The sequence below is a fragment of the Pipistrellus hanaki genome, assembly GCF_964339955.1.
Source record: "Pipistrellus hanaki genome assembly, chromosome: 5".
In the NCBI taxonomy this organism is placed as follows: Eukaryota; Metazoa; Chordata; class Mammalia; order Chiroptera; family Vespertilionidae; genus Pipistrellus; species Pipistrellus hanaki.
Genome location: NC_140507.1, coordinates 74,395,752 through 74,422,035, shown reverse-complemented (window position 1 = coordinate 74,422,035; position 26,284 = coordinate 74,395,752). Strand labels below are relative to the sequence as shown.

Here is a 26,284-nt window from a genome sequence, read left to right as displayed (position 1 = left end):
GGCTGTGGTTATTATCAAATGTGTCATAAAAGGAGACACCTGCTAGGTGTTTGGCCAGAGCTTTCATCTTTACTAACAAATGATTGAGGGGGAGTGGGTGGGGGGGGGGTTTCCGTCTTTATTATTACAGATTACACCACACTGAATTTTTATGTTGTGACATCTGTGTTTGTGACAACATGCAAGTGCACTGACAAAATAAACTTGAGGTAAAATTGCTGGGTGGAAGGAGATGTATATTTTGGTATCAATTCATTTCCCCAAACTGTACCTCCAAATGTATCCATTTCAAATCCCAACCTCGAATGCTCTTTCCAATTCTCTGAATAAGAATGAGACTGTGTTCCAATGCATTTGCATTGCTTTTTATAACCTGGCTGCCCACATTTGTTTTGTGTATCTAAGGGATACTAGTCACCTCTTCGTGGCTTACTTTTTAAGTTATGTATTGGTAAATCTTAAGGAAGTCAGTCTTGTCTGATCATGGCTCTATTTTTAGCTTCTGTTGGCAGAGGCAATCCTTGGCATTCCTCAACTTGTAGATGCATCTCTCCAATCTCTGCCTGATGTCACATGGCCATCTGCCTCTGTCTTAGTGTATCCTCTACTTTTCCTATAAAGACATCAGTCATTGGATTTAGGACCCACCCTAATGCATTATTGTGAGTGCCGCACACATGGTTCAGGGTTCAGGCTCTGGAGGAGGCCACACACAAATGAAAGAGACTAGACAAGAAAATTTTAATTTGTGAATTGGGGGCCAGGCAGAAGCCCAGGAAAGGACTCCACTTTGCTTTGGCCTTGCGATCCCTTTTATTCAGGTTTGGGATCCACTATAGCCCTTAGACAAGCAATTCCAATAATAACTTGATGATAGCCCATCAGCAAGGATTTACATAAGACTAAAAGGTGAAAGTTACTTCAGCTACCTTTGTCTCAACTAGACAGTGGGTTTATGGCTCGGACCCTTGCCAAGAGCCTCAAGGTTGACCAGCCTTCCAGGTTCCTTGTCCACCTCTTTCTGCTAGTGAAGGCAATGGGCAGCTTCCAACACATTATGACCTAATTACACCTGCAAAGACCCCATTGCCAAATGAAATCACACACCAAGGTTCTGGAGAGATACAAATTAGAAGAGGCAGGCACTATTCAACACACTACAGCCATCAAAAACAGGTTGACTTGCCCTGACCAGTGTTGCTCCATGGTTAGAATGTTGGCCCATGCACCAAAGGTTCAATTCCTAGTCACAGGCATGTGGCTGGGTTGCAGGTTCCATTTGCAGCGCATTTGGGAGGCAATAATGTGTCTCTCCCACATCAATACTTCTCTCTCTCTCCCTCTCTCTCTCTCTCTCTCTCTCTCTCTCTCTCTCTCTCTGTCTCTCTCACACACACACACACACACACACACACACACACACACACACATTCCCTCTCTCCCTCCCTCTTTCCCTTCCTCCTTTCCACTCTCTATAAAAATTAATAGAAAAAAAATATCCTTAATGCCCAGCCAGCGTGGCTCAGGGTTTGAGCATCAACCTATAAACCAGGAAGTTCGATTCCCGGTCAGGGCATATCCCTAGTAGGGGGTGTGCAGGAGACAGCCAATCAATGATTCTCTCTCATCATTGATGTTTCTATCTCTCTCTCACACTCTCCCTTCCTCTCTGAAATCAATAAAAAATATTTTTTTTCAATATATATCCTCTGGTGAGGATTAACAAGAACAGGTGGACTCCAAGGACCAAGGGGAAGAGAGAACTGAAGGGCCATGTGGGGTGTTTGTAAGATCAAGACAGGAAGGGACAATTCATCTCCTACTCTCTTCCTATTGGGCAGGTGAGCCATATGGTCCCATCAGGTGTGGCCCCACTATGTGCCAGAAAGGCCGGGAAGATGGAGAGGAACACATGGCTCAACCCCCCACTATCTGGGTGCTTGCTGTGCCCCAGTGCCCAGCACAGAATCTGGTCTATAGTAGATACTCCAGAGGAGGTGTGCTGAGTGAGTGAGTGAGTGAGTGAGTGAGTGAGTGAGTGAGTGAATGGAAGGTAAGCATGGAGAGTGAGCAAGGGAAGACGGAAAACAGGCAACTCCCTGGTCCAAGGGAGCTTCAGAAGCGGGGAGTTCCTGCACTGGGAGAACTTAAGTCCTGCCCCTTGGCTGGGGATTCCCCCAGAGGGGCGTGGCGAGAGGCATTGGTAAGTAGTGGCAGGTCCGGCCCTCTGAGCTTCCAGTGCTAAAATTCATTTCCCCTAGAGCAAGGCACCACCCAAGCAGAAGCCCACCACGGAGATGGCGGAGGAAGGTTGTGCCCGCCGGCTGTGCCACCTCATGGGGCCTGTTCTGCGGGTGGCTTCGCTGCTGTCTTTGCCGCTGTTTCTCCTTGTTCTGGTGTTCTTCGTGCTCTACTGCCTGGACCGGCCGCAGCAGCACCTGCTCCAGCCATCTGAGGTAATCGAGAACGAAAAAGATTCACACCAGTGAATTTGCTGGACCGCTTGGGGACATCCGGGTGGCCCCCGGCATGGCTTGGCAGGGTGTGGAGGGCAGATGGGCAACCCGGAAGAGAATCAGAGGCTGCCCACGGGTCTGGGCTCCTGCCTACAAGAAGGTGAATCCCGTGTGGGGATCCCACGGTGGTTGAGTGCATCTGGGAAAGGTACATGAGACCTGTTGCAGACAATGAATGACTGGCTTTGGTGTTCCCCCAGCAGGCTGACTCAGAGGCTGCTGGGGGCTTCACAAAGCTGGAAGGGATGGTTAGGGTGGGGGGCAGGCAAGGACAGGAGGAACCCCACCTGTTCACCTAAGAGCCCAGCATGCCCACTATAGGGATAGCCTCTGGGGTGGGCAGGGGGCTCTGCAGTGGAGAGGGGTAGCTACGCATCCCACCCCCCTCTCGCATCATGTCCAGGAAACTCAAGTTCTTGAAGGTTTGTTTCTTATGCTCCAGGATGATTCTCACATACTTCCTCTTTATGGGGTTGTGTGCGTGCTTTTATAAAATTCACAAGTCAGCCCCTTGAGGTAAAGGGGAAAGAGCAGTGCAAAGAGGGGCTCTGATTGCCCCGTTTTCTCTTTTCTTCCAGTGGGACGTAGCTGAGCTCCAGCTGAATCACACAAGTGAACAGGGTAAATAAAGTGTGAGTGTGTCTCTGTGTGAGTGTGTGTGTGTGTGTGTGTGTGTGTGCGTGTGTGTGTGTGTGTAAGAGAGAGAAAGAGAATTTGAGAAAGGGAGAGAGAAGAAGGAAGGAGGGAGAGAGAGGGAGGAGAAAACAAAGGAAAGAACGGAGAAAGAAAGAAAGAAAGAAAGAAAGAAAGAAAGAAAGAAAGAAAGAAAGAAAGAAAAGAAAGAACCAGACCAAGAGAAAGGGAAAGAAAGAAAATAGAGGAGAGAGAAATAAGAAGTAGAAAGGGAGAGGAGGAAAAAGAATGAGAACGAGAAAGAAAGAATGAAAGAGAAAGAGACAGGGCAGTGTGATCCTGGGTGTATGCTTTCTCTCTTAACCCTCCTCCTGCCGTCCCCAGCGTCTTGAGGGCTGTATTCATTCCATTCTGTGGTGCAGGAACCCCTTTTCCTTTTCGGTCAGGCCATTTGCTGTCCACAGGCTATAATAAGAGCACACCACACATTTACGTTTCATTAGCCGTGCCCTCCCTCACCTGGTAGACTCGGGTCTCTTCTCCATCTAAATCGGATATCATTGACATGTAACATATTAGTTCCGGGTGTACAAATAAAAGGGTAATATGCTAATTAGACTGAGAGACATTCCGGAAATTCTTCTGGACAAAGCCATGGGGTGGGGGGGGGGGGGGGGGGGAGGGAGGCCAAGGTAGAAGCAGTTAGGGGCCAAGAGGGGAGGGAAGTTGTGGGTGATCAGATTAGGATGGGATGGCAGTTGTGGGTTATCAGACCAGTGGAGGTGGGATAGGGGAGGGGTTAGCAGGCCCGCAGAGGTGAAGTTGGGAGCCCGCAGGCCAGTAGACAGAGTGGTTAGGAGCAATCAGGCAGGCAGGCAGTTGAGCAATTGGGAGCCAGCAGTCCCAGCTTGCGACAGGGGTCCCAGATTGGAGAGGGTGCAAGCTGAGCTGAGGGACACCATCCCCTCATGCACAAATTTTGTGCACCAGGCAGTTAGTATTTGTATATGTTGTGATATGATCACCACACTAAGTCTAGTTAATATCCATCACCTCACATAGTTACCAATTATTTTTCTTGTGATGAGAACTTTTAAGATCTACTCTCTTAGCATTTATTTTAAAATATATTTTAATGATTTTTTTTACAGAGAGGAAGGGAGAGGGATGGAAAGCTAGAAACATGGATGAGAGAGAAACATCAATCAGCTCCCTCCCGCACCCCTCTCCCCCAATTGGGAATGTGCCCTCAACCAAGGTACATGCTCTTGACGGGGATCAAACCTGGGACCCTTCAGTCCACAGGCCAATACTCTATCCACTGAGCCAAATTTAGCAATTTTTAAATATACAATACAGTATTGCTATATAAAAACTGGAGGCCCGGTGCACAAATTCATGCACCAGTGGGGTCCCTCAGCCTGGTCTGTGGGATCAGGCGGAAACCAGCTCTCTGATATCACCTGAGGGGTCCTGGATTGCGAGAGGGTGGAGGCCGGGCTGAGGAATGCCACTGGTGTATGATTGGGGCCAGAGAGGGACTTGGGAGGTTGACCAGCCAGGGAGGGCCCAAGGGAGAGCTCCAGGGCATGTCTGGCCAGTCTTGCTCAGTCCCAATCAGCTGGACCCCAGCAGCAAGCTAACCTACCAGTTAGAGTGTCTGCCTCCTGGTGGTCAGTGCACATCATAGCATGCAGTTGTGTGGCCTTAGCATATTACAATTTGATTGGTTGAACGGATGACCAGACACTTAGCATATTAAGCTTTTATTATATAGTATATGTACATAGTTGCCATGCTGTAATAAGATCCCCAGGACATTTTTATAATTGGAAGTTTGTATCTTTTAACTACCTTCCCTCATTTTGCACTCCCACCTCTGGCAACCACCAGTTTATGAGTTCATTGTGTTTTTGTCTATTTGTTTATTTTTAGATTCCATGTATAAGTGAGGTTGTATGATATTTGTTTTTCTCTGTCTAGCTCGTTTTAATTAGCATAATGCCTTCAAGGTCCATCCCTGTTGCCTCAAATGACAGGATTTCCTTCTGTTTTAGGGCATAATATTTCTGTGTGTGTGTGTGTGTGTGTGTGTGTGTGCGTGTGTGTGTGATATTTAATCCACTCATCCATCAATAAGGGCCCATTCAGGAAGGCTGTACCCTCATGACCTAATCACTCCCAAAGGCCCCACCTCCTAAAATCATAACCTTGAGAATTAGGTGTCAACATAAAAAATTTTGGACATCCTGTCCACAGCCCTCATTTTCCCTAAACTGCCATCCTTCCACCCCCAACCCTCTGCCTCCAGGACTGCGGCAGGACCCCCAGCTGCACTGGCAGGGGGACCCAGCCCTGGGCCGCTCCTTCCTGCATGGGCCACAGCTGGACCACGGGCAGCTGCGTGTCCAGCGTGATGGCATCTACAGGCTGCACATCCAGGTGACACTAACCAACTGCTCCTCCTCCGTGAAGAACACTGTGCCCCGCAGGGCCACCCTGGCGGTGGGCATCTGCTCCCCAGCGGGGCGCAGCATTAGCCTGCTTCGCCTCAACTTCCATCTCGGCTGCACTGTCTCCTCCCAGCGCCTGACCTACCTGGCCCATGGGGACATTCTCTGCACCAACCTCACTCTGCCGCTGCTGCCATCCCAAAATTTGGATGAGACCTTTTTTGGGGTTCAGTGGGTGCACCCCTGACTGCTATACCTCCTCCCTCAGATTTTTGGGAGATGAGGAACGAGCTTTTTAGTCACCTCACTACATTTCACTTGTGGTGACTACATTTTTTTTCTCCCCTCCGGGTAGGCAGGAAGAAGTCCTTTAAAATCATCAGACTCCCATCACGGGGTGCTGGAGCCATTCGGGCTCAGCCCCCTGGTGTGGGGACGCCTGAATCAATTCATAGTCCCTCACCAGCCTGGCTTCCTGCACTCCATCTTCGGGTACCTAACACTCTGGGGTTTTTTTTTTCCGTTTATTGTTTAATACACTATTAAATATGATTTATAATAAAACTATATACGTGGCTGCATGGTTCTTTCTCTCCTTAGCACTAACTCTATACCGGAAGGCCTCTTCATTACACAAACACATGGTACCCCACCCTTCTCGGGGCAAGCCCAGACACGTTTCGGCTTTCTTTCGAAAGACATCATCTGAACTCTCTGGCTCAAATATAGGCTGAAACTAACACAGGAAGCATTCTATCGGTTTTGGGCTTGCCCAACATCAGTATTATTCTATTGGTTTATGTTCTAACGGTTGTTTGGGAGCGGGGGGGGGGGGGGGGGGGGGGGGGGGGGCGTGGAGCATGGTTCAGAATAAGAGCAGCCACTTTTCATTGACTGGCAGGTGGCAGTTGGGGTTTTTGTTTTGTTTTTGTTTTGTTTTGTTTTGTATAAACTATGAATGAATTTCTTTCTTCCTGCTCTGCAAATTGAAATAGATGGTTTTGTCACATTTCCCCCTTCATATCAAGAGCTTTCTTTGAAAACATCCCTGAGCAGTGTCTGGTTATTTATTTATCTACTTGTCACGTGCTTTTCTTCCTTTCCATGTCCCTAAGAGCCAGGAAGGACCTTTCCCAAGAATCATGCCCCACAAAGAGAGGGCAGGGGGTGATTGGCAACCATAGAGGCCACATTGGAGCAACAAGGAAGGTAGAAAAAGGGGCTCACAGGCATTTTCTAGTTTACATTTGTATTTTGACTAAGTGTAAGCATCGAAAGTCATCTTGAAGCACTGGGCTATCATCACTCTATTTTTTTAAATTGTTTTTAATCCTCACCAGAGAATACTTTTTCTATTTAAATTTTTTTACTTTTTTTTAATTAATTTATTTGTTTGTTTGTTTGTTTTTAGAGAGAGAGGGAAAGAAAGAGGGAAACACAGAAACACCGAAGCAAGAGAAACACATCGATTGGTTGCCTCCTGCACACGCCCCAATCATGGCCTGGGCTGGGGAGGAACCTGCAAGTGAGGTACGTAAGTATGTGCCCTTGACTGGAATCAAACCTGGGTCGCAGGCCGACACTCTATCCATTGAGCCAAACTGGCTAAAGCCACCCTATTTTTGTATCATGTCTGCAGAGACTCAAATGTAATAAGTAAAGTTTTAAAAATGATTATGCAAAATAAAATGAAAAGCAATATGCCCATCTGGTGTGGCTCAGTGGATGAGTGTCGACCTATGAACCAGAAGGTCATGGTTCAATTCCATGTTGCGGCACATGCCTGTGTTGCAGGCTCAGTCCTCAGTGGAGGCCATGCAGGAGACAGCCTATCCATGATTCTCTCTCATCATTGATGTTTCTATCTCTCTCTCCCTCTTCATTCCTATCTGAAATCAATAAAAAATATATTTTTTAAGGCAACAAGTAGTGTTTGCATACACCTCCTTGAATAAGAATAAAAGCTATTCTGCTGTCTAGACACATTTTGGCTAAAAAATCGAGTGATCTCTATTGAGCAGCCATTGCTTGGGCACTGGAATCAGAAATGTCTCCTAATGTCAAAGAGAGATTTCTGTGCATATGTTCATTAGCACAGGAAGGGGGAATGCCCTTCCCAGGGGATCGGAGATAGAATCATGTTTTTCCAGGGAGTTCTCTCTCTTTCATCAATGTTTCTAACCTCTCTCTCTAAAGTCAAAAAAAAAAAAAAAAAAAAAAGGATTAAAAGAGTAGCCAGGCGATGAATATAGGGCTCCCTCCTAAGTATTAATATTCAGCCAAGGCTCAAACACTGTATTACTTCATATCAAAAGATTACCCAGAAATGTGGGTCTGACAGAGAGTCAGAAAATGGTCCAAATGGTCTGATTTATGTTGGCTGCTCACTATATATATATTTGAGATGGGTCTTGGTTTCTCATTTCAATGTTGGGTTAAATTGAAGCAAAAGACGGAGATATGTGGATTTAGTTCTCTAAACTTATAAGAGGAACCTACAGTAAAGTTTAGGCATGCATTGGCATTTGGGATTCTGGCAAAATTACTTACAAGGCAAATTAAGGGGTCATTATTGTCATGGACTGAAGGATGTTTTGGGTAGGCTCGATTCTCTCTGTATGTACCAGCACCTGTTTGCTCAGCAGCCTCAGAATGATTTGGGGGTCTTCTTTAGATTCCAGTTCTAATAATCAAGTAATATTAACCTTAAACTGAGTAAAAAGCAATTGTATTTAAGAAAAGCAAAATATTGCCCTAACTGGTTTGACTCAGTGGATGGAGCATTGGCCTGTGGACTGAAAGGTCCCAGGTTCGATTCCAGTTAAGGGCATGTACCTTGGTTACAGGCACATCCCCAGCAGCTGATTGATGTTTCTCTTTCATCGATGTTTCTAACTTTCTATCCCTCTCCCTTCCTCTGTAAAAAAATCAATAAAATATATTTTTTTAATGAAAAAAAATAATAATAAAATAAGTTGACTCTTAAAAGAGTCTGGGTACATAGAAGTGCATTTTGTCAGAGCCTCCTTGAGTCTGTCCATGAAGACCAAGGGATTATCATCCTCCCCTTAGTCTGTAGTTGACAATTTAGAGTCGTTCAAGATCTTGGAGGGGCACCTCATTAAGTCTTGAATCTCACAAACCTGGAAATGTTTTCTATTCTAATCTGCTAGCTCATCAGCAAGCCATTTAAGGTCTTTCTGGACAATAGGGTAGTGATCAATCTGATCATGGGGGACCCCACTGGCATTTGCTAAGATATATTCATCCCCAAACTGCTGAGTTGTATCTACTAGGAATGACCACTTCTCTAATTCTGAGAGTGTTGACTCAAAAGAAGCATTACATCCTTCATTGATCTATCAAAGGTTTATTTCAGTCCCTGAAAAACATCTATGCACTTGTCAAGGTCATCTGAAAAACTTTCCTAAATCTATCTTAGTTTGTCATAAGTCCTGTAGGGAAAACAATACCTGGACCAAGCTAGTTCCGAATTCCCCCCCCTGACACTGCCTGCAGAGGGCAAAGGATAGCCGGGGACCTGGATGACCAAGTCCCCTTGGGCCTAGGTGGGACTGGTCCTGCCAGTGGTCCTGGATAAGGAGGACAAGATAGCCCAAATGCATTTGGTGGGCCACTAAGCCCTGTCAATTCCTTAGGGATTTCTGACTCTCTGGTCAATGCTGCCTGGAAAACAGGGATTGATTTTGTGCTGCTGACACAATTTCTGATTGTCTCTTAAGGCAAAGAAGGCCTGAACATACGAAACCTCAGACCACTTCCCTTCCTTCATACAGAAAAGATTTACTGGCAAGATTAGGGACCATGTCTCTGTTTCTGCAAGCTTATATTGCGGCAAAGCTTGAGTACAAAAGAAGATCACGCACTTTCTCTTCAGGGTTTGTGGATCCAATGAATCCCAGTTCCTCAGGATACAATCTAGGGAGAGAGAGGGGGATGCTGATCTTGGTGGTAAATGAGGAGTACCCCATCTGAAAAGGCAAAACGAACAGGAAGCAGCCAGTGCCATCTTGTCTGGGCCCTCCTAAGATGTCTGCTGTGTAGGACAAGATGAAGATTGCCTGCTACATGTGCTTACCAGGATGATCCTGTCTGATTTAAGACTCTACTGCTGTGTGCCCATAAGCGTGACCATATGTAAGTGCCTGTGAGACTAATCATGCTTACCAAAGAGGCCTCCTGTATTGTTTGTGCTCACATGTGCGTGACCACATGTATCTGCTGGATGATCACACTTACTGAGGAGATCTTCTGCACTGCTGTGTAAATTTCCCTCCGCAGAAGAGGAACAAACACTGGTCTGATGCAGAGAGTGATCCCAGTGATTGCAATGTTTCTGTAGGGCAAACTAGGCCTATTAGAATGACTTAAAGCCAATTCTCTGTCAAGAAAAGTTTCTTAAAATTCAAAACCTGGGCCAAAACCGGTTTGGTTCAGTGGTAGAGCGTTGGTTTGCGGACTGAAGGGTCCCAGGTTCGATTCCGGTCAGGGGCATGTACGTTGGCTGCGGGCACATCCCTGGTAGGGGGTGTGCAAGAGGCAGCTGGTCGATGTTTCTCTCTCATCGACGTTTCTAGCTCTCTATCTCTCTCCCTTCCTCTCTGTAAAAAATCAATAAAATATATATTTAAAATACTTTAAAAAAAAATTCAAAACCTGGGAAGGTTGTCAAGTTTATTTGACTAAAACAGCATATATAAAGGACTTTTTCTTTTCTTTTTTTTCTTTTTTTTTTTTTTCCTTTTTTTTCCTGAAGGTTCAGACAGCACTGGGCTTTATTTCCAAGCACACCAAACAGAATGCCCTTACCTCCCACCCGTCAGCCCTTCTGAGTCCAGGAAGGAGACAGGCTTGAGCTTACCCACCAGCCCCACCTAGGGCAAGGCTCCCCTCTCATGGGCACCCCTGCCAGAGGGAAGAGGCTAGAGGCAATGGCAGGAGCACTGTCCTCCAAGTGGCCAGTCTCAGGTCTTCTACCAGGATACACTGGTGGGGCTTGGGCACCTGGGGTTCTGACCAGATAGGGGTAGGGTACAGGACCCACACTGACTGGGCTAGGTGAGAAGGGCAGCCAACAACTTCTGGTGCTGGGCCTCAGAGGTGACATAGAACCAGAGGTCCAGGCTCTGAGGACCGGAGCTTTCCTTTGATTTTGGAGGGAGAATATCTTAGCCCAGCAGACAGTGCCAGGGCAGGGCCAGTGTGTCAGAGGCCTCGAAGCTCTTCTGCCTGTGGACGCAGTAGCGGTGGGGATGCTCGCCTGGACCTGTGCTGGGTCTGCCAGTGTCTTGGGGCCCCGCTGGTCTCGGGGTGTCCTGCATAGGCAGCATGGGGTGCCAGAGCCCTAAGACACCAGGAACAGATGCCGGTTGACATGGTAACAGTACACACATTCGTGGTCTTCCCGGGCACTGTCGCTCTCCCGCCTGCCTGGGATCTGGGGTTCAGGCTAACTGTGAATACACACCTCCTTGTAGGTTTCCAGAACTCCTGCAGCTTCCAGAAGAAGGCCTCGGGCTAGCTGATGGGCGAGCTGTTGTCCAGAGACCCTGCAATCCAATCATAGCCCAGGTAGGGTCTGAGGCACCAGCTCCTCTCAGACACTGGGGACTCCCTTGTTGAAGGTCACTCTTAGCTTGGGCAGCTTTCTTTGTTGATCTCGGATGGACCTCGGGGCCTGTGCCTCCAGCTCTGCTGATTGCTCTGAGTCATTCGAGTCTGAGGTGGCCAGCAACAGTGCCAGGCAGGGCCTCAGTGGGCACAGGGGCTCCTTAACAGGTAGGAGTGAGATCACTCCTGAGCTGGCACTGCCAGGAGAGGACATGTCGCAGGAGTCACCTTGGTTGGCATCCCATGGGGAAGAGATTCACTGGGCCATTAAAGGCATCTCTGAGGCTGCCTTGGCTACCCACCACTGCATGACATCCTGCCCAACCCACAGCTGCCTCAGAAGCTCCAGGTTGAGCTGCCACAGCTATACCAGGTCCTTGGTCTCCACCATCCCAGGCATATCGTCTGGCTTCCTGTAGCCCAGGTCGGATGTCGCTGACTCCTGGCTATAGAGTGCCCTCAGGGCTGAGTTCCAGACCCTGCTCTGCTACCAGGCTCCTGAAGAATGTCTTCCTCTCTCCTGTCCATTCTTCCTGTTTCCTTTCAGTAAAATTCATCTTTCCCTTCTCTGGCCCAAACCCTGCGGGGGCACATGCTCAGCCTTCAACCGAGCCCTTCCCCCACCCCCACCCTGTCCCTGGCCTAGCTGCTCTTGACTTTTTCCTTTTTAATATACTGGAAAAGGATTAAACAAATTCAGTATTAGCTTACTTTAGATTCATTTATCTAATTAAATGTATTATTCAGGGGCTTACCTTCAATTGTCCTTGGGTGTGGTCAGTAAATGGCACTACTGTAGTTGGATTTCTGCTATCTGTCTCCCTGAGTAGGATAATTTTAGCTATTTACCTTCTGGCTGGAGAGGAATAATGCAAATCATTTACTCTATGTCCTTGGTTTAGGGAAGATAGGATTTTCTAGTTGGCTGCAGATGGCTAAATGTTATAGGCCAAAGGTCACCAACTGGTGATCCTCGGACCACTGGTGGTCCATGAGGTCTGAAAGGTGGGCGACCGCTGTTATAGGCACTTCTCACCGGTACCAGAGAGGTGTTATCAAACAGCCCCCTGAGTCAGTGGGAGAGGGCTGTTCCCAATCTCGATCCTTGTCTTCTCACAGAAATGAATTTGTATGAGAGACCTTGACTGTATTTTGAAAAGCCAATTTAAAAAGTAAAGCAAATTAACCTATACATCCAGCTTACGAAGTACAGACAGGCTCTCAGCTAAAATGAAGAGTAGGCTGAGTGGGCTCTGTGATGTCATACACCCTCCTGTCCATAGGTCCTAAAATTCCTCTGCTGGCTATGCTGGCTATTTCGGTACAGATTAATTCTTCTTTTTAATATATATTTTTATTGATGAGAGAGAGAGAGAGAGAGAGAGAGAGAGAGAGAGAGAGAGAGAGAGAGAGAAACATCAGTGAGAGAGAATTGATAGATCCTCCCTTCCCCCAACTGATGGACAGAGAATGATGTAAACTGCACCTGCGGCCTGGACATTCCTGAGCACCTAACCAGGCACCTTATATGGACTGTACACTGAAACACCAATCAGCACCTGCCAAATACCCTAAGCGCCCCAATTCCTAAGTCCCTAATTATGTGCCTTATATGAAACCACCAATCAGCGTGTGCCAAATACCCTAAGCCCCATCCCTTCCCTTTCCTCCCCTCAAAAGGCGCCCCTGCACATGTGCTCTTTCTTCCTTTGGAAGGTAGCTTAGCAGGGGTCTTCTCCTCTAATAAAGCCTGTAGTCCTGGTCTCCGGCCCTCTGTCTCATCTTTCAAGAATCATTGATTGGCTGCCTCCTGCTGCCACACAGGTGATCAAGCCAGAAACCCATGCAGGTGCCACAACCAAGAATCGAACTCTGACCTCCCAGTTCATAGGTCAACACTTAACCACTGAGCCATTTTGGCAAGGCCAGATTAATTCTTAAGGTCCCCTTTTGTTTTATTGTGGCTGTGAACAAAAGGGGCCACATGCTAACCTGACAAGCTCAGGGAGGGCCTCAATGGCATTCTTGCAAACTCAGAGACCTAAAGTCACCACAAAAGATGGCCTGAAATTAAACTTTAACTAAATGCAGTTACATCCTAGGCCGGTATCTTCCCTGACAAGGTCAACCTTTACCTTAATTAAGCCTTTCTGTCTTTTTGCATCTATGATAACATACCCCTGAAATGTCTGGGTAACTTGTAACTTCCCTTTTTCTGGAGCCCCTGGGGCACAACCAAATGTGCTGGGCGCCAGGACAGATTTCTTCATTATCATGTTAATTGTTCCTGCACCCACCTAAGTATGTGTCCATCATTTCACTTTTTATCCAATCCCAGGGGTTTTCTCAGCTTTGCTTTATCCCACTTCCTTAATCCATCACCAATGAATTTCATGTAACCCACCTATGTCTCTCCTTTGATGGCAATGGATAAATACAAATGTAACCGGCCATTCTTGGAAGCATTATTGTAATTCGTTGAGGTTCTGCTTCCCCGCATATGTCAACAGTTTGGCTCAAATAAACTCACAAAAATTCTTTACAGGTTTCAATGGCCTTTTTACGTTAACATAGCTTTTCCAGAAGTCATGAAGAGCCACTGGCAACTTTACCCTGCCAGGTCTTGAGACGGCTGACTTCTCTGCTAGGAAGTGAAACTGCCCTTTTTTCATTTCTCCCTTGAACCTTCCCTTTCAGTGTTTTTTTGTTAGGAAGATTTTTAAACTATTTGCTCTGATGTCCTTGATTGGGAAAGATAATGGCTGTAAATTGCCTACATTGTTTGGCCTTGTTTTAACTTCCCTGTCTTCCTTTCCCTTCACAAACCTTTCTATAACTCTTACAAACCTTGTTATAACTTTTAGGAATAACTAGCTTTAGAGCCTACTTTCTTTTTCCTTCAAAATGTACCTCCAGGGGGATTAAATATGGCAGGGGAGTAAATGAAAGATACACTGACACTCTCCCAGGAATAAACTGGAAATACAACTAATACAACTAATACACCCTGGAAAATCAACTGAAGACTAGCTGGAGAAACTGTTACAACCAAGGATGGAAAGTAGAGACCACAAAGACTGGCAGGAAGTATAGAAATAACTGGCCATGTGTCCACAAACAGGTCTGGAGAGATAGCTCAGCTGGGGGGGGGGGGGGGGAGTTTTAAGGGGGGGGATTTCCACTGATAACTCTGGGGTCTAAGCCCCAGATATGTGCCCCTGGTCGGAATCAAACCTGGGACCCTTTAGTCCGCAGGCCAACGCTCTATTCACTGAGCCAAACCAGCTAGTGCGAGAGTCAATTTTTTTAAACTTAAACTGTATAGATAGGTACATTGTTATTTACTTAATTAGGGTATGCCTAAGCTGGCCTTTGCTAAAGAGCTGAAAGTGGTTCACAAGCCGCAGTTTGCCGACAATGGTCCTAAGGCAAAGGAAACCAAGGAGAAAATAAACAAATGGGGCTATATCAAAATGAAAAGTTTCTGGAAGGTCCAGCTGACATGGCTCAATAGTTGTGCGTCAACCAGAAGGTCATGGTTCAATTCCCGGTTAGGGCACATGCCCAGGTTGAAGGCTCAATCAATCCCCAGTCAGGGATGTGCAGGAGCCAATCAATGATTCTCTCTCATTATTGATGTTTCTATCTCTCTCTCCCTTTCCCTTTCTCTCTGAAATCAATAAAAATATATATTTTTTAAAAGAAAATGAAAAGAAAGCCCACAGTATGAAAGAACATATTTCGCAATGATACATCTGATAAAGGGTTCATATACAAAATACATAATGAACCCATACAATTTAACAAAAGGAAGACAAACACTCCAATTAAAAAATGAACAAAGGACCTAAATAGAGACTTCTCCAAAGGGAACATACAGATGGCCAAGAGAAACATGAAAAAATTCTCAAAGGCACTGATCATCAGAAAGATGCAAATTAAAACAACGAGGCATCACCTCACACCTATCAGAATGGCTACCATCAACAAATCAACAAATGACAAGTGCTGGTGAGGATGTGGAGAAAAGGGAACCCTAGTACACTGCTGGTGGGAATTCGGACTGGTGCAGCCACTATGGAAAACAGTATGGACTTTCCTCAAAAAAATTAATTATGGAACTGCCATTTGACCCAGTGATCCCACTTCTAGGAATATATCTTAAGAAATCCAAAAGACCAATCAGAAAGAATGTATCCCTATGTTCATAGCAGCACAATTTACAATAGCAAAGATCTGAAAACAGCCCAAGTGCCCATCAGTAGAGGAGTGAATAAAAAAGCTGTGGTACATTCATACCATGGCCTTGTTTTAACTTCCCTGTCTTCCTTTCCCTTCACAAACCTTTCTAAAACTCTTACAAACCTTTTTACAACTTTTAGGAATAACTTGCTTTAGAGCCCACTTTCTTTTTCCTTTATAATGTACCTCCAGCAGTAAAATAGAAAGATCTCTTACCCTTTGAGACAACATGGAAGGACCTGGAGAGTATTATGCTAAGCGAAACAAATCAGTCAGAGAAAGACAAGTATCACATGATCTCACTCATATTTGGAATCTAATGAACAAAATAAACTGATGGACAAAATAGATCCAGAGACATAGAAGCATGGAACAGACTATAGAATCCCAGAGGGGAGGGTGGGAGGGTAGGTGGGTGGGAGGAGATCAACCAAAGAACTTGCATGCATATATGCCTAGCCCATGGACACAGACAATATGGTGGAGAAGGCCTGGGGCAGGGGGTGGGGAGAGCAAGGTTTAGAAGTGGTCAGTGGTAGAAAAGGGGTACATATGTATCACTTTCAACATTTCTATATAATAAAAGCATAGTATGCAAACTGTCCCCTCCATTGGGCATTCTTCCAGGAGTTCAATAAGGGGGCGGGGCCAGCCAGGAGAAGGGAAGGAGGCCCCAGCTGGTAGCTGGTGGCTACTAGGAACCCTACCAGTGCACAGATTTCATGCACCAGGCCTCTAGTCCTATATAATAAAACCCTAATATGCAAATCGATGGTCACTATGATGCACACTGACCACTAGAGGATAGAGGCTCAATGCAGGAGTTGCCCCCTGATGGTCAGTGCGCTCCCACAGGGGAAGAATTACCCAGCCAAAAGCCCCCTTCTCTGGCCTCCCCAGCAGCGCTAAGTACCCCTCAGGGGATGACTGACTGTTGGGCAGTCACATATCCCTCTCACTGTCTGGAACCCCTTGCTCCTTACCACCTGCCTGCTCACCACTCCTTACTACTCAGCTTGCTACTCCTTAGCATAGTGGCAGAGGCAGGAGAGGCTCCCACCACTGCTGCTGCACTCACCAGCTGTGAGCATGGCTTCTGGCTGAGTGGTGCTCCCCCTGTGGGAGCTCACTGACCACCAGGGGACAGCTCCTGTGTTGAGCGTTTGCTCCCTGGTGGTTAGTGTGCATCATAGCAACTGGTAATTCTGCTTGTTCTGCCTAATGGTCGCTTAGGCTTTCATTACATAGATATATCATAAAGCAATCCCCCCCATACATGAATTTTGTGCACCAGGCCTCTAGTTTTAAAATAAATAATAAAATAAATAAAATGCCTACATGGAGTCTATGCTCACCTCATTCACACAAAGAGCTCCAGGCACTGAAAGTCTCCCATGGAACAGGATCCCTAGGCTTCGCTTGGGAACATAGGGCAGGTGAGCTTGGGGCTGGCCCAGGAGCCTCTTCATCTTTGTATTAAAGACAGATTTTGATCACTTGGTCAGGTTCCCTGAAATTCTTTTGTGAGATCTCCATGTTCAACTGCTTGAGATTTGTTTATCAACCCCCTGCCCAAAGTTGCTCCCAGACTATTCTTCACCTTCTTTCCAAGGCTGAGGAATGGAGAGTAGACTCTGCTTTGAGGAGGTGGAAGTTAAATATACACCTTTTTTTTGTAGGTTTTTGTTTATATTTTTTTTTCTTTCCAGAGAGGAAGGGAGATAAAAACATCAGTAATGAGAGAGAATTATTAATCAGCTGCCTCATGCATGACCCTTATTGGGGATCAAGCCCACACCTGGGCATGTGCCCTTGACCAGAATCAAACCTGGGACCCTTCAGTCCACAGGCTGACACTCTATCCACTGAGCCAAACCGGCGAGGGCTGTATACACTTATTTTTTACTATCCCTTGTTTGGAACCTTACTTTTCAAACTGCCATGCTTCATGTATTATTGTTTCTGGAAAGGAAAGTTCTATGTAAATGATTTTAGTTTGACTATAGAGTAGTTGTTTTTTAATTGGGGCTTATTTTGAAAATTTCTAAATTTCTTTCAAATATATGCCAATACCTTCCAAAGTACGTATTATATTAAGAGACAGTTCTGATCAGATGGCTTAGAAAAATTCCTGTAATGTTCACATTAAATGATTCCTTATTAATGAATGTCTTTGACTTAGATTTAACCAAAAAAAAAAAAAGTGCGGTGTTATTCTTTGTACATTTTCAATATATATAGTAAGTTTAGGTGCAAGTACTAAATAAAAAAATGAAAAGTTTTTTGTTAAAAAAAAAAAAAGACATTGTGGGCAAGGTAAGAATGCTTAGGCAGAGCACGGAGGATTTGGGATTGTGAAACTATTCTGTGTGAGGCCCGGAGCGGCCGGGCCCTGAGCAGCCAGGCCTGGAGCAGCAGCTGCCAGGCCAGGAGCGGCCAGGCCCGGAGTGGTCGGGCCCGGAGCAACCAGGCCCGGAGAAGCCTGGTCTGGAGCAGCCAGGCTCGGATCAGCCAGTCCCATAGCAGCCAGGTCGGGGGCAGCCAGGCCCACAGCAGCAGCTGCCAGGCCCGAAGCAGCCAGGCCCAGAGCAGCCCAGCCCAGAGCAGCTGGGCCCTGAGCAGCTGGGCCCAGAGCAGCCGGGTCGGGGGCAGCCAGGCCCAGAGCAGCAGCTGCCAGGCCCGGAGCAGCCGGGTTGGGAGCAGCCAGGCACTGAGCAGCAGCAGCCAGGCCAGGAGTGGCAGTGGCCAGACCCGGAACAGCTGGTTGTGGAGCGGACCAGAGCAACAGAGGCCAGGCCCGGAGCAGCCAGGCCAGGAACAGCTCACTCCTTGCCTGCCCCCGCCCCAAGGCTGCCTCTCAGACATGGCTAGAAACTTTTGTGGGAACTTGAGGGTCTGCTGAATCAAGTGATGAAGCCTTAGATCTGGATGTGTTGAGTTATAGCGCTGGGGTGTTGATCTGTGAGTGCTTTGTGTGGGGCCTGGATGAGGTTGGTTGATCTATTTGGAAATGTCTTTTGTGTGAAGTGTATCCTTGGGCATGTGGAGGTATTATTGATTTGAGAAAATGCTAAGTAACTGATTTACTATCTGAAAAATTTAAAGTTCTGAAAGTTTAAGGTCTCTTGCCAAAAAGAGGTTTTAAAGCTAACACCTTAATTTTAATGGAGAAAGGGGAAGACAAGCCCTTCCCACCCAGAAAAGGTAATCCAATTCCAACCAGCAGCTATCTTTAAACAATGTGTCCATTTACACTTGAATGGCTACACCTTTTGATAGCCTAAGGGCAAGTTTACATGTAAACAAGTTTGCTTCTCAATTCCCAGAGCAGAAAAAAAACAAGGTTTAAAATTATTAGATTTTAAAATTTATTCTTAGAAGTATAAAAGTTTATTAATTAAAAAAAAAACCAACAACAACAACAAAAAGGAGATTGAAAAACCTGATGAACAATAATAGCTGTTCATTGTAGTAGAGTCGACGATATGGGAGGGAAGTGGACTGACTGTTCTCGGGGAAAGGGGGAGTGGTGGATGTGGGAAGAGACTGAACATAAACTGTGCACCTATGGATGAGGACAATAGGGGGTGGGGAGGGGGTAGAGGGTGGGGTGGGAACCTGGTGGAGGGGGGAAGAAATGAGGAACCTTTGTAATAATATGAACAATAAAGATTGAGTTAAAAAAAAAAAAAAAAGAAAGAAAGAAAGAAAGAAAGAAACTATTCTGTGTGATTCCATGCCAGTGACTATGTGGCATTATACTTTTGGCCAACACCAAGAAGGAAGCCTAATGACAACATGGACTCTGGGTGATAATGATGGTCAGTGCACGTGCATCTATTGTGAAGGCTGTGTGTGAGAGGGGCAGGGCGTACCTGGGAACTCTAGGCTTTCTGCTCAATTTTACCATGAACCTAAAATTGCTCTAAAAAATAGTCCACTTTTATGTTTTTTGTTTATGCTCACCTGAAGATACTTTTTCCATTGATTTTCAGAGAGGGTAGGAGGAAGGGGAGGAGAGGGGCAGAGAAAGAGATAAGGATCAATGTGAGAGAGACACATCAATTGGTTGCCTCCCAAAAGCTCCCAACCAGGGATGGGGATCAAACCTGCAACCCAGGTACATGCCTTGACTGAGAATGGAACCCGTGACCCTTCAATGTGTGGGCCGATGCTCTAACCACTGAATCCCACCAGCCAACGCAAAAAGAGGTGTGTTTTTTTTAAAATTGTACACCTGAATTGTATTGCATGAAAATTAAAGCTCAATTTGTGGCTTTTTAAAAAGATACATTCTTCAAGATGATTAAATATCGTAAACTGTGACTAAGCCTAGCGAGATGCACCACTCAAATCTCTCTAAGAAAGAACAGAACCTGCTATTCTGCAGCAAGGCAGCTCCTGAGCACTTCCAGCTGTCACCGCGTTCAGGCTCCACCCCACATCTGGCTCTTCCCCAGCAGCCCAGCCATAATGACCACAGCAAGGGCACTAGGGCTTCTGACCAATGTGGGATTCCTTTGTGAGTCAGCTTCACTATTGATTCCCACAATGGCTTGGCTGCATTGTAGTCAGAGGTTCTTTCTGCCCAGTCCTGTTTCCTTCCCATTTCCAGTTGTGAGTCATTCTCTCTCAATAATTCTTTTATACTTCTTAGCATCCGCTTCCTAGACAACCCTCGTGACACACGTATTAAGCAATGATGCTGAAAGGTCATGAGGCCATCTTCCTGCTGCTTCCCAAGTTGGAGACAATTTTTTCTTAACATCAGGTGACCAGCAGAGAGGGAGCTAGGAAGATAAAAACCCAATCCTCAATCATCACCTACTCTACTAGTACATCCCTTTTCAGTGCCACAAGCTAAACCCAACTGGGAGCCAGGGATAGGAAGGGATCTTCAGGCCATCAATGAAGGTCTTCCTCTCAGGAGAAGGAGAAGGGTGGACAGTTTATCTGAAAAGAATATCTGAACACTCAATGAGCCAAACAGAAATATAGCCGAAACCGGTTTGGCTCAGCAGTAGAGCGTCGATCTGCAGACTAAAAGGTCCCAGGTTCGATTCCGGTCAAGGGCATGTACGTTGGTTGCGGGCACATCCCTGGTAGGGGGTGTGCAAGAGGCAGCTGGTCGATGTTTCTCTCTCATCGACGTTTCTAGCTCTCTATCTCTCTCCCTTCCTCTCTGTAAAAAATCAATAAAATATATTTTTTTTTTAAAAGAAAGAAAAAGAAATACAAATTAGTAATTGGAAAATAGTCACAGAGATGTAAAGTACAGCACAGGGAAGATAGTCAATAATCTATAATAATAAAAGGGTAATATGCTAATTAGACCAGTCAAAGCTGCAGTGGGCAGGGGCCACGGCAGAGTGGGCAGCAAGGGCTGGGGCCAAGGCCCTTGCATGAATTTCGTGCATCAGGCCTCTAGCATTGTAATAATTAAGTTTGGTGCCAGGTGGTTACTAGAATTATTGAGGTGATCACTTCATAAGTTATATAAAAGTATAATCACTATGCTAAAACTAATATAAAATAATATTGACTTTCAACTGTAATTGAAAAATAAAAAGTGATAATAAAACAAAAAAGAAGAAAGCATTCATTACATTAGGAATAAAAATACTTACCTAGATAGACAATACTGACCATAACAAATTTTCTCTGATCACCAGCAAGCAATTCCTCTTTCTGCTGTATGGGTTAGGGACCTGGGGGAGGAAGTACTGATACATTTAAAACTTTCAACAGCCCGGCTGGTATGGCTCAATGGTTGAGCATTGACCTATGAACCTGGAGGTCAGGGTTCAATTCCTGGTCAGGGCACATGCCTGGGTTTCAGGCTCAATCCCCAGTGTGGGACATGCAGGATGCAGCTGATCCATGATTCTCTCTCATCATCAGATGTTTCTCTCTCTCGCTCCCTCTCCCTTCTGCTCTGAAATCAATAAAATTTTATTTTAAGAAAATCCTTCAACAAACATTTGTTGAATAAATAAATAAGTGAATTTTAAAAAGTATTCTCTAATCCCACCCTGGTAAGTCAATTCTTTTGCATCTTCATGTCTTGGAATGTTAATGAGCAATGGTATTTCATCTTTAAACCTTCATTATCTCTCTGAAAGTTTGATAACAAAGGGTTTCACTCAACTTGAGTGTCCTCATAGGTTTTATTATTAGTGCATTTAAATATCATTTTATTCTAAAATAAAATCTTTCTAGGAAGAGGACTTAAACTTGCTCAGAAATCTTTTGTTCTGGTAATTCTGTTTCTTCAGAGTTCTTTTCTGCTGATGTGGAGTGCGTGCTCTCTTTCCTAGTGTAGATTTTGGTCACTTGCCTGGTGACTCTTAGTTGCCTGCTCATCTTTATATTTGAAAATCCCAGCTCTCCTGCCCATTCTATTTGCTATAATTTGACTCAGGAAGGAATGCTGCAACTTGATATTTTATATCCACTGACTTAGCCTCAGGGCAAATTAAACCATTGGATCGGCTTAGAATATGTGCCAGAACAGAGAGTAAACCTAAGCCAGCCGGCTCCCATGTTTCTTCCTAAGTAATCACCTTGATAAATCCCCTAGAACTTCCTCCCATTTTTCTGAAACTACGACACTGTATTTGGAATTTCCTAGAACTGCCCCAGCTTCGAGCTCATGGTTTTCTCTTGTTTTACTTCTCACTAATCCTGATCCTGTCTGACTCAAATTAATACTTCTAATTTCTATTCACAACACGGTGGGGGAGGGAAGGGGAGAGAGCAGTAAGGAAGCAAATGGGTAAAAATGAACAATCAGTGAATCTGGATAGAGATTTTACAGTGTTCTTGGTACTCTTCTTATTCATGTGACATTTCTTTAAATTTTAAATTATTTGCTAATATGAACTTGTTTTTAAGAAGCTATTGCGGTGATGCCAAGGTATTCACTTGTCACTAATTTCTCAGGCCACACTAATTCACTGTCCATTCAACTGAGTATAGTCTTTATAAAACCACCCCTGAGTCTGATGATTCAAACCAGCAAATATTTTCACTTCTCATCTTAACTAACTCTCAACAGTGTCGGACACCATCGGCCATTACTTCCTTCTTGGAACAGATTCCTTGGGGTGCTGTTTCTCTCCTTACTGTTCAGCTGCTATAGGTCAGCCTTCTGTGCAGCCTGGCCCCTTATCTTACCATTACTTATTGGAGATCCTAGATGCTTGATCTTAGACACTCTCATCTGTATGTCTATAATTGTTCTTCTAAGAGACCTCTTTCTTACCCCAAACATCTATAATGTAAATACATCAACAACTCTCAAATTTCCGTTCTCAAAGAGTTTGCATAGCCACTGAATTAACTCAATATTTCCAAACTGTCCCTTCAAACGCACTTGAAAATTTTCACATATCCCAAAGTGACCTGTGATCTTTAGAGTCCCCCAAATTCATAAATGCGTCCACTCTCTATCCAGTTGCATCAGCCAAAATTTTTGGCTTCTCCATCTCAACCACATTCACAGCCTTGCCAAGACCTATTCCTTTTATGGTGTATCTTTTGTTTGCATTCGTTGCCTCTCCATCTTCAAAGCCACACTTCGTTTCAGACCTCCCACTATCTCTCTTTGGGATAACTCCATGGGCCTCCTTGCCTCCATTCTTTGCCACCTGTGCAAACTCTACACCCTTGGCAGAGATCTGGTTCTAATTAGTTAATCTGACTGCTTGCCTTCTTCATACTCTATCAGCCTCAGGATAAAGCTTTGGGCTGTCATCCACAAGCTTGCATGGTCTGACCCTCTCATCCCATCTCCACTACTCTAGCCACTCTCCTACCTTTAGCCTTCTGTACATGCTGTCTTCCCCACCTGGAGCTCACTTTCCAAATCCTCTCTTGATGAACTTCATCTTCCACATATTGGATCAAATGTCTGGCATGCACATGCGCATGTGAACACACACACACACACACACACACACACACACACACTGTGCTATTAGCTGACTTAATACTCCCAAGAGCCCATGAGCTGCAAAGTTTGTTTCCATTTTACAATTGAAGACACTAAGCACAGAGACATGAAGGCATTTGCCCAAGGATGCACAGCTTCGCTAGCAATGGCAGGATCAGGGCTGGAACTCAGCTCTGTGGGACCCTAAAATGCCTGTTTTGTATGAGCCAGCAATCCCAGTTCTGGCAGTATACCCAAAAAAATTAAAATCTGGGTCCTAAAATGATATCTACACTCCCATGTTCATTGAAGCATTTATTCACAATAGCCAAGATCTGGAAACAACTAAATGTTCATCAACAGGTGAGTAGATAAAGAAATCAAGGAAATGTGATACATCCACATAATGGGATGTAATTCAGCCTTAAAAAAAAAAAAATAAGAAGAAAACCCTGCCATATGCAATAACATGGATGAACCTTGAGGACATTATGCTCGGTGAAATAAGCCAGATATTTAGGAAAGATGAAGTTCTAGAGACCTGCTGCACAACATTGTGCCTATAGTTAGCAATACTGTACTGGGCACTGAACATTTTGTTAAGGCAGATCTCACATTAAGTATCCTTAACACAATTTTTTGTTGTTGTTAATCTTCCGAGGATATTTTTTCCATTGATTTTTAGAGAGAGTGGAAGAGAGGGAGATATGAAGAAAGAGAGAGAGAGAGAGAGAGAGAGAGAGAGAGAGAGAGAGAGAGGAGAGAGGGGAGCGGAATTTGGATGTGAGAGAGACACATCTATTGGTTGCCTCCCAAACACACCCCGACTGGAATAGGGATTGAACCTGCAACGCATGCCCTTGACTGGGAATCGAACCCAAGACCTTCGGTGCTTAGGCTGACACTCTATTGACCCTCACCGAGCAGGACAACACAATTTATTTATTTATTTTTAAATCTTTATTGTAGAAAGTATAACATAGGCTCCCCTAAGTCCTCCATTAACCTAATCAAGACCACTCCCATCTTCCCTCCACCCCAGGCCCTCACCACCCCATTGTCTGTGTCCATGGGTTATGCATATATGCATACAAGTTCATTGATTGATCTCTTCCCACCCACCCTCAACTGCCTCCCCTCTGAGGTTCAACAGTTTGTTCATGCTTCCATGTCTCTGGGTCTATTTTTGTTCATCAGTTTATTTGGTTCATTACAGTCCACATTTGAGAGAAATCACGTGATACTTGTTTTTCTCTCACTGGCTTATTTCACTTAGCTTAGAATAATACTCTCCAGATCCACCCATGCACACTTTTTTTTTTTAAAAAAAAAAGTACACTCTGCAAGCATATCTCCACTTCTTCCTCACTGGACAGCTGCCAACACACACATACTGCAGTGAGAATCTGTGTCTTGATCCACATTCCAATCCCTTAATAAATTCCATAATTTCTAATCCCAAGCCCTGGAAGCCAGAAATGTTTTGAAATCCAGAATTTGCAATGGTAATGTGATATATGTCGCATATTAAGAGATAGCGTATACATATATACACATATTGGTCTCTGTCCCGGTTCCTGACACAGGGCTCCTAAACCCTTGTAAATTCCATAGTCATAAGAACACAAGGAGCATTGTTTGGTCCAATGAGGCAACTCTGGGTAGGCTCCTGGGTGACCCCTGGATGGGGACTGTCACCAGGAAGACCAAGCCATGATTCAAAGCCAGGAAATATCATCTTCCACCTCCTACCCTCCAGAGAGGAGAGAGGAATGGAAATGAAGTTAATAATTGATGTGAGAAAGCCTCCATAAACTACTGACAGCAGGAGGTTCAGGGAGATTACAGGTTGGCCAACACATCCCCACTGGGAAGATGATGCCTCCAAACTAACTCCTCAGAAACGAAAGCTCTTGCACTCGGGACCCTACCAGGCCTCTTAATCTGGCTGTTCACTGAATTTGTTCTCATAACCTTTGATACACTGGTGAATGTAAGTCAGTGTTTCCCTGAGTTCTCTACCTGTTATTGTAGAGATACACTGGTGAATGTAAGTCAGTATTTCCCTGAGTTCTCTACCTGTAATCCACCACTCTACCTGTTATTGGATGTGTGAGTTGAGCTGGGCTTCAGTTTCCTTGCCTGTAAACTGCGAACACTCATAATTGAACCCAAGACGGGGTGCTCACTGAAACCTTTGATCTATAGCTGGTTGGTCAGAAGCACGGGTTACATAAGTGGCTTTGAAGTGGCCTCTGAAGCGGGGGTGGGGGAGGTGGGTACTGGAGCAGCAGTCTTGTGGTGCCGAGCTCTTCTGTGGGATCTGATGCTATCACCAGCTAAATGGTATCAGTATTAGTTAAAATTCTTGGACACCCAGCTGGTGTCTAAGAGTTGCTTTTTGGCGTGGGGAAAAACGTCTCCGTATTTGGTGATCTGAACTGTCAGAAGCAAAATGTTTTGTGTGGGTAGTAAAGGAGACTTGCAGGAGAGAAACACACACTTAAGAAGAAAAGTGGGTTTTTCCCAAACAGGAAGGAAAGAACCTGAGAGTTTTAACTTTACACATATAGTAACCCCACCAGGGCATTCTGTGACAGCCCCCATAATCCAGCATATTAATGCCTCTGCTTTATGAATACTCCGGAATAAAGAAAAACCATAAGCCTATTCACATAAGTTCAGTCCATTTGAATTGCCAAAGGAGATTGGGCTGTGAGTAGGGTGTGACGTACGTCCACACTTCACTTAGCACCTCCTGAGGGCCATGAGGGAAGGATTTGTTCCAGGCCCGACTCCTTGGCTTGTAGATGGCCATCTTCACAATCACATGACAGAATTCTCCGTGTGTGTGTGTGTGTGTGTGTGTGTGTGTG

The 26,284-nt window shown here is 45.2% G+C and overlaps 1 protein-coding gene, 1 long non-coding RNA gene and 1 pseudogene across 3 annotated transcripts in view; 1 reads left to right on the top strand and 2 right to left on the bottom strand.

Moving 5' to 3' along the window:
* LOC311623502 overlaps window positions 1-26,284 on the bottom strand; it is a 199,471-nt gene that overhangs the window by 58,389 nt on the left and 114,798 nt on the right. The window lies entirely within an intron of this gene.
* CD70 (CD70 molecule) lies at window positions 2,252-6,178 on the top strand. Its single transcript, XM_084883455.1, has 3 exons — window positions 2,252-2,456; window positions 3,095-3,137; window positions 5,461-6,178. Exons 1-3 carry the CDS (start codon window positions 2,298-2,300, stop codon window positions 5,847-5,849), a joined length of 591 nt encoding a protein of 196 aa, XP_084739581.1. The 5' UTR covers window positions 2,252-2,297; the 3' UTR covers window positions 5,850-6,178.
* Window positions 10,443-11,633, bottom strand: LOC311622580 (migration and invasion-inhibitory protein-like; annotated as a pseudogene). Its single transcript has one exon. The product of its transcript is annotated as a migration and invasion-inhibitory protein-like (transcript).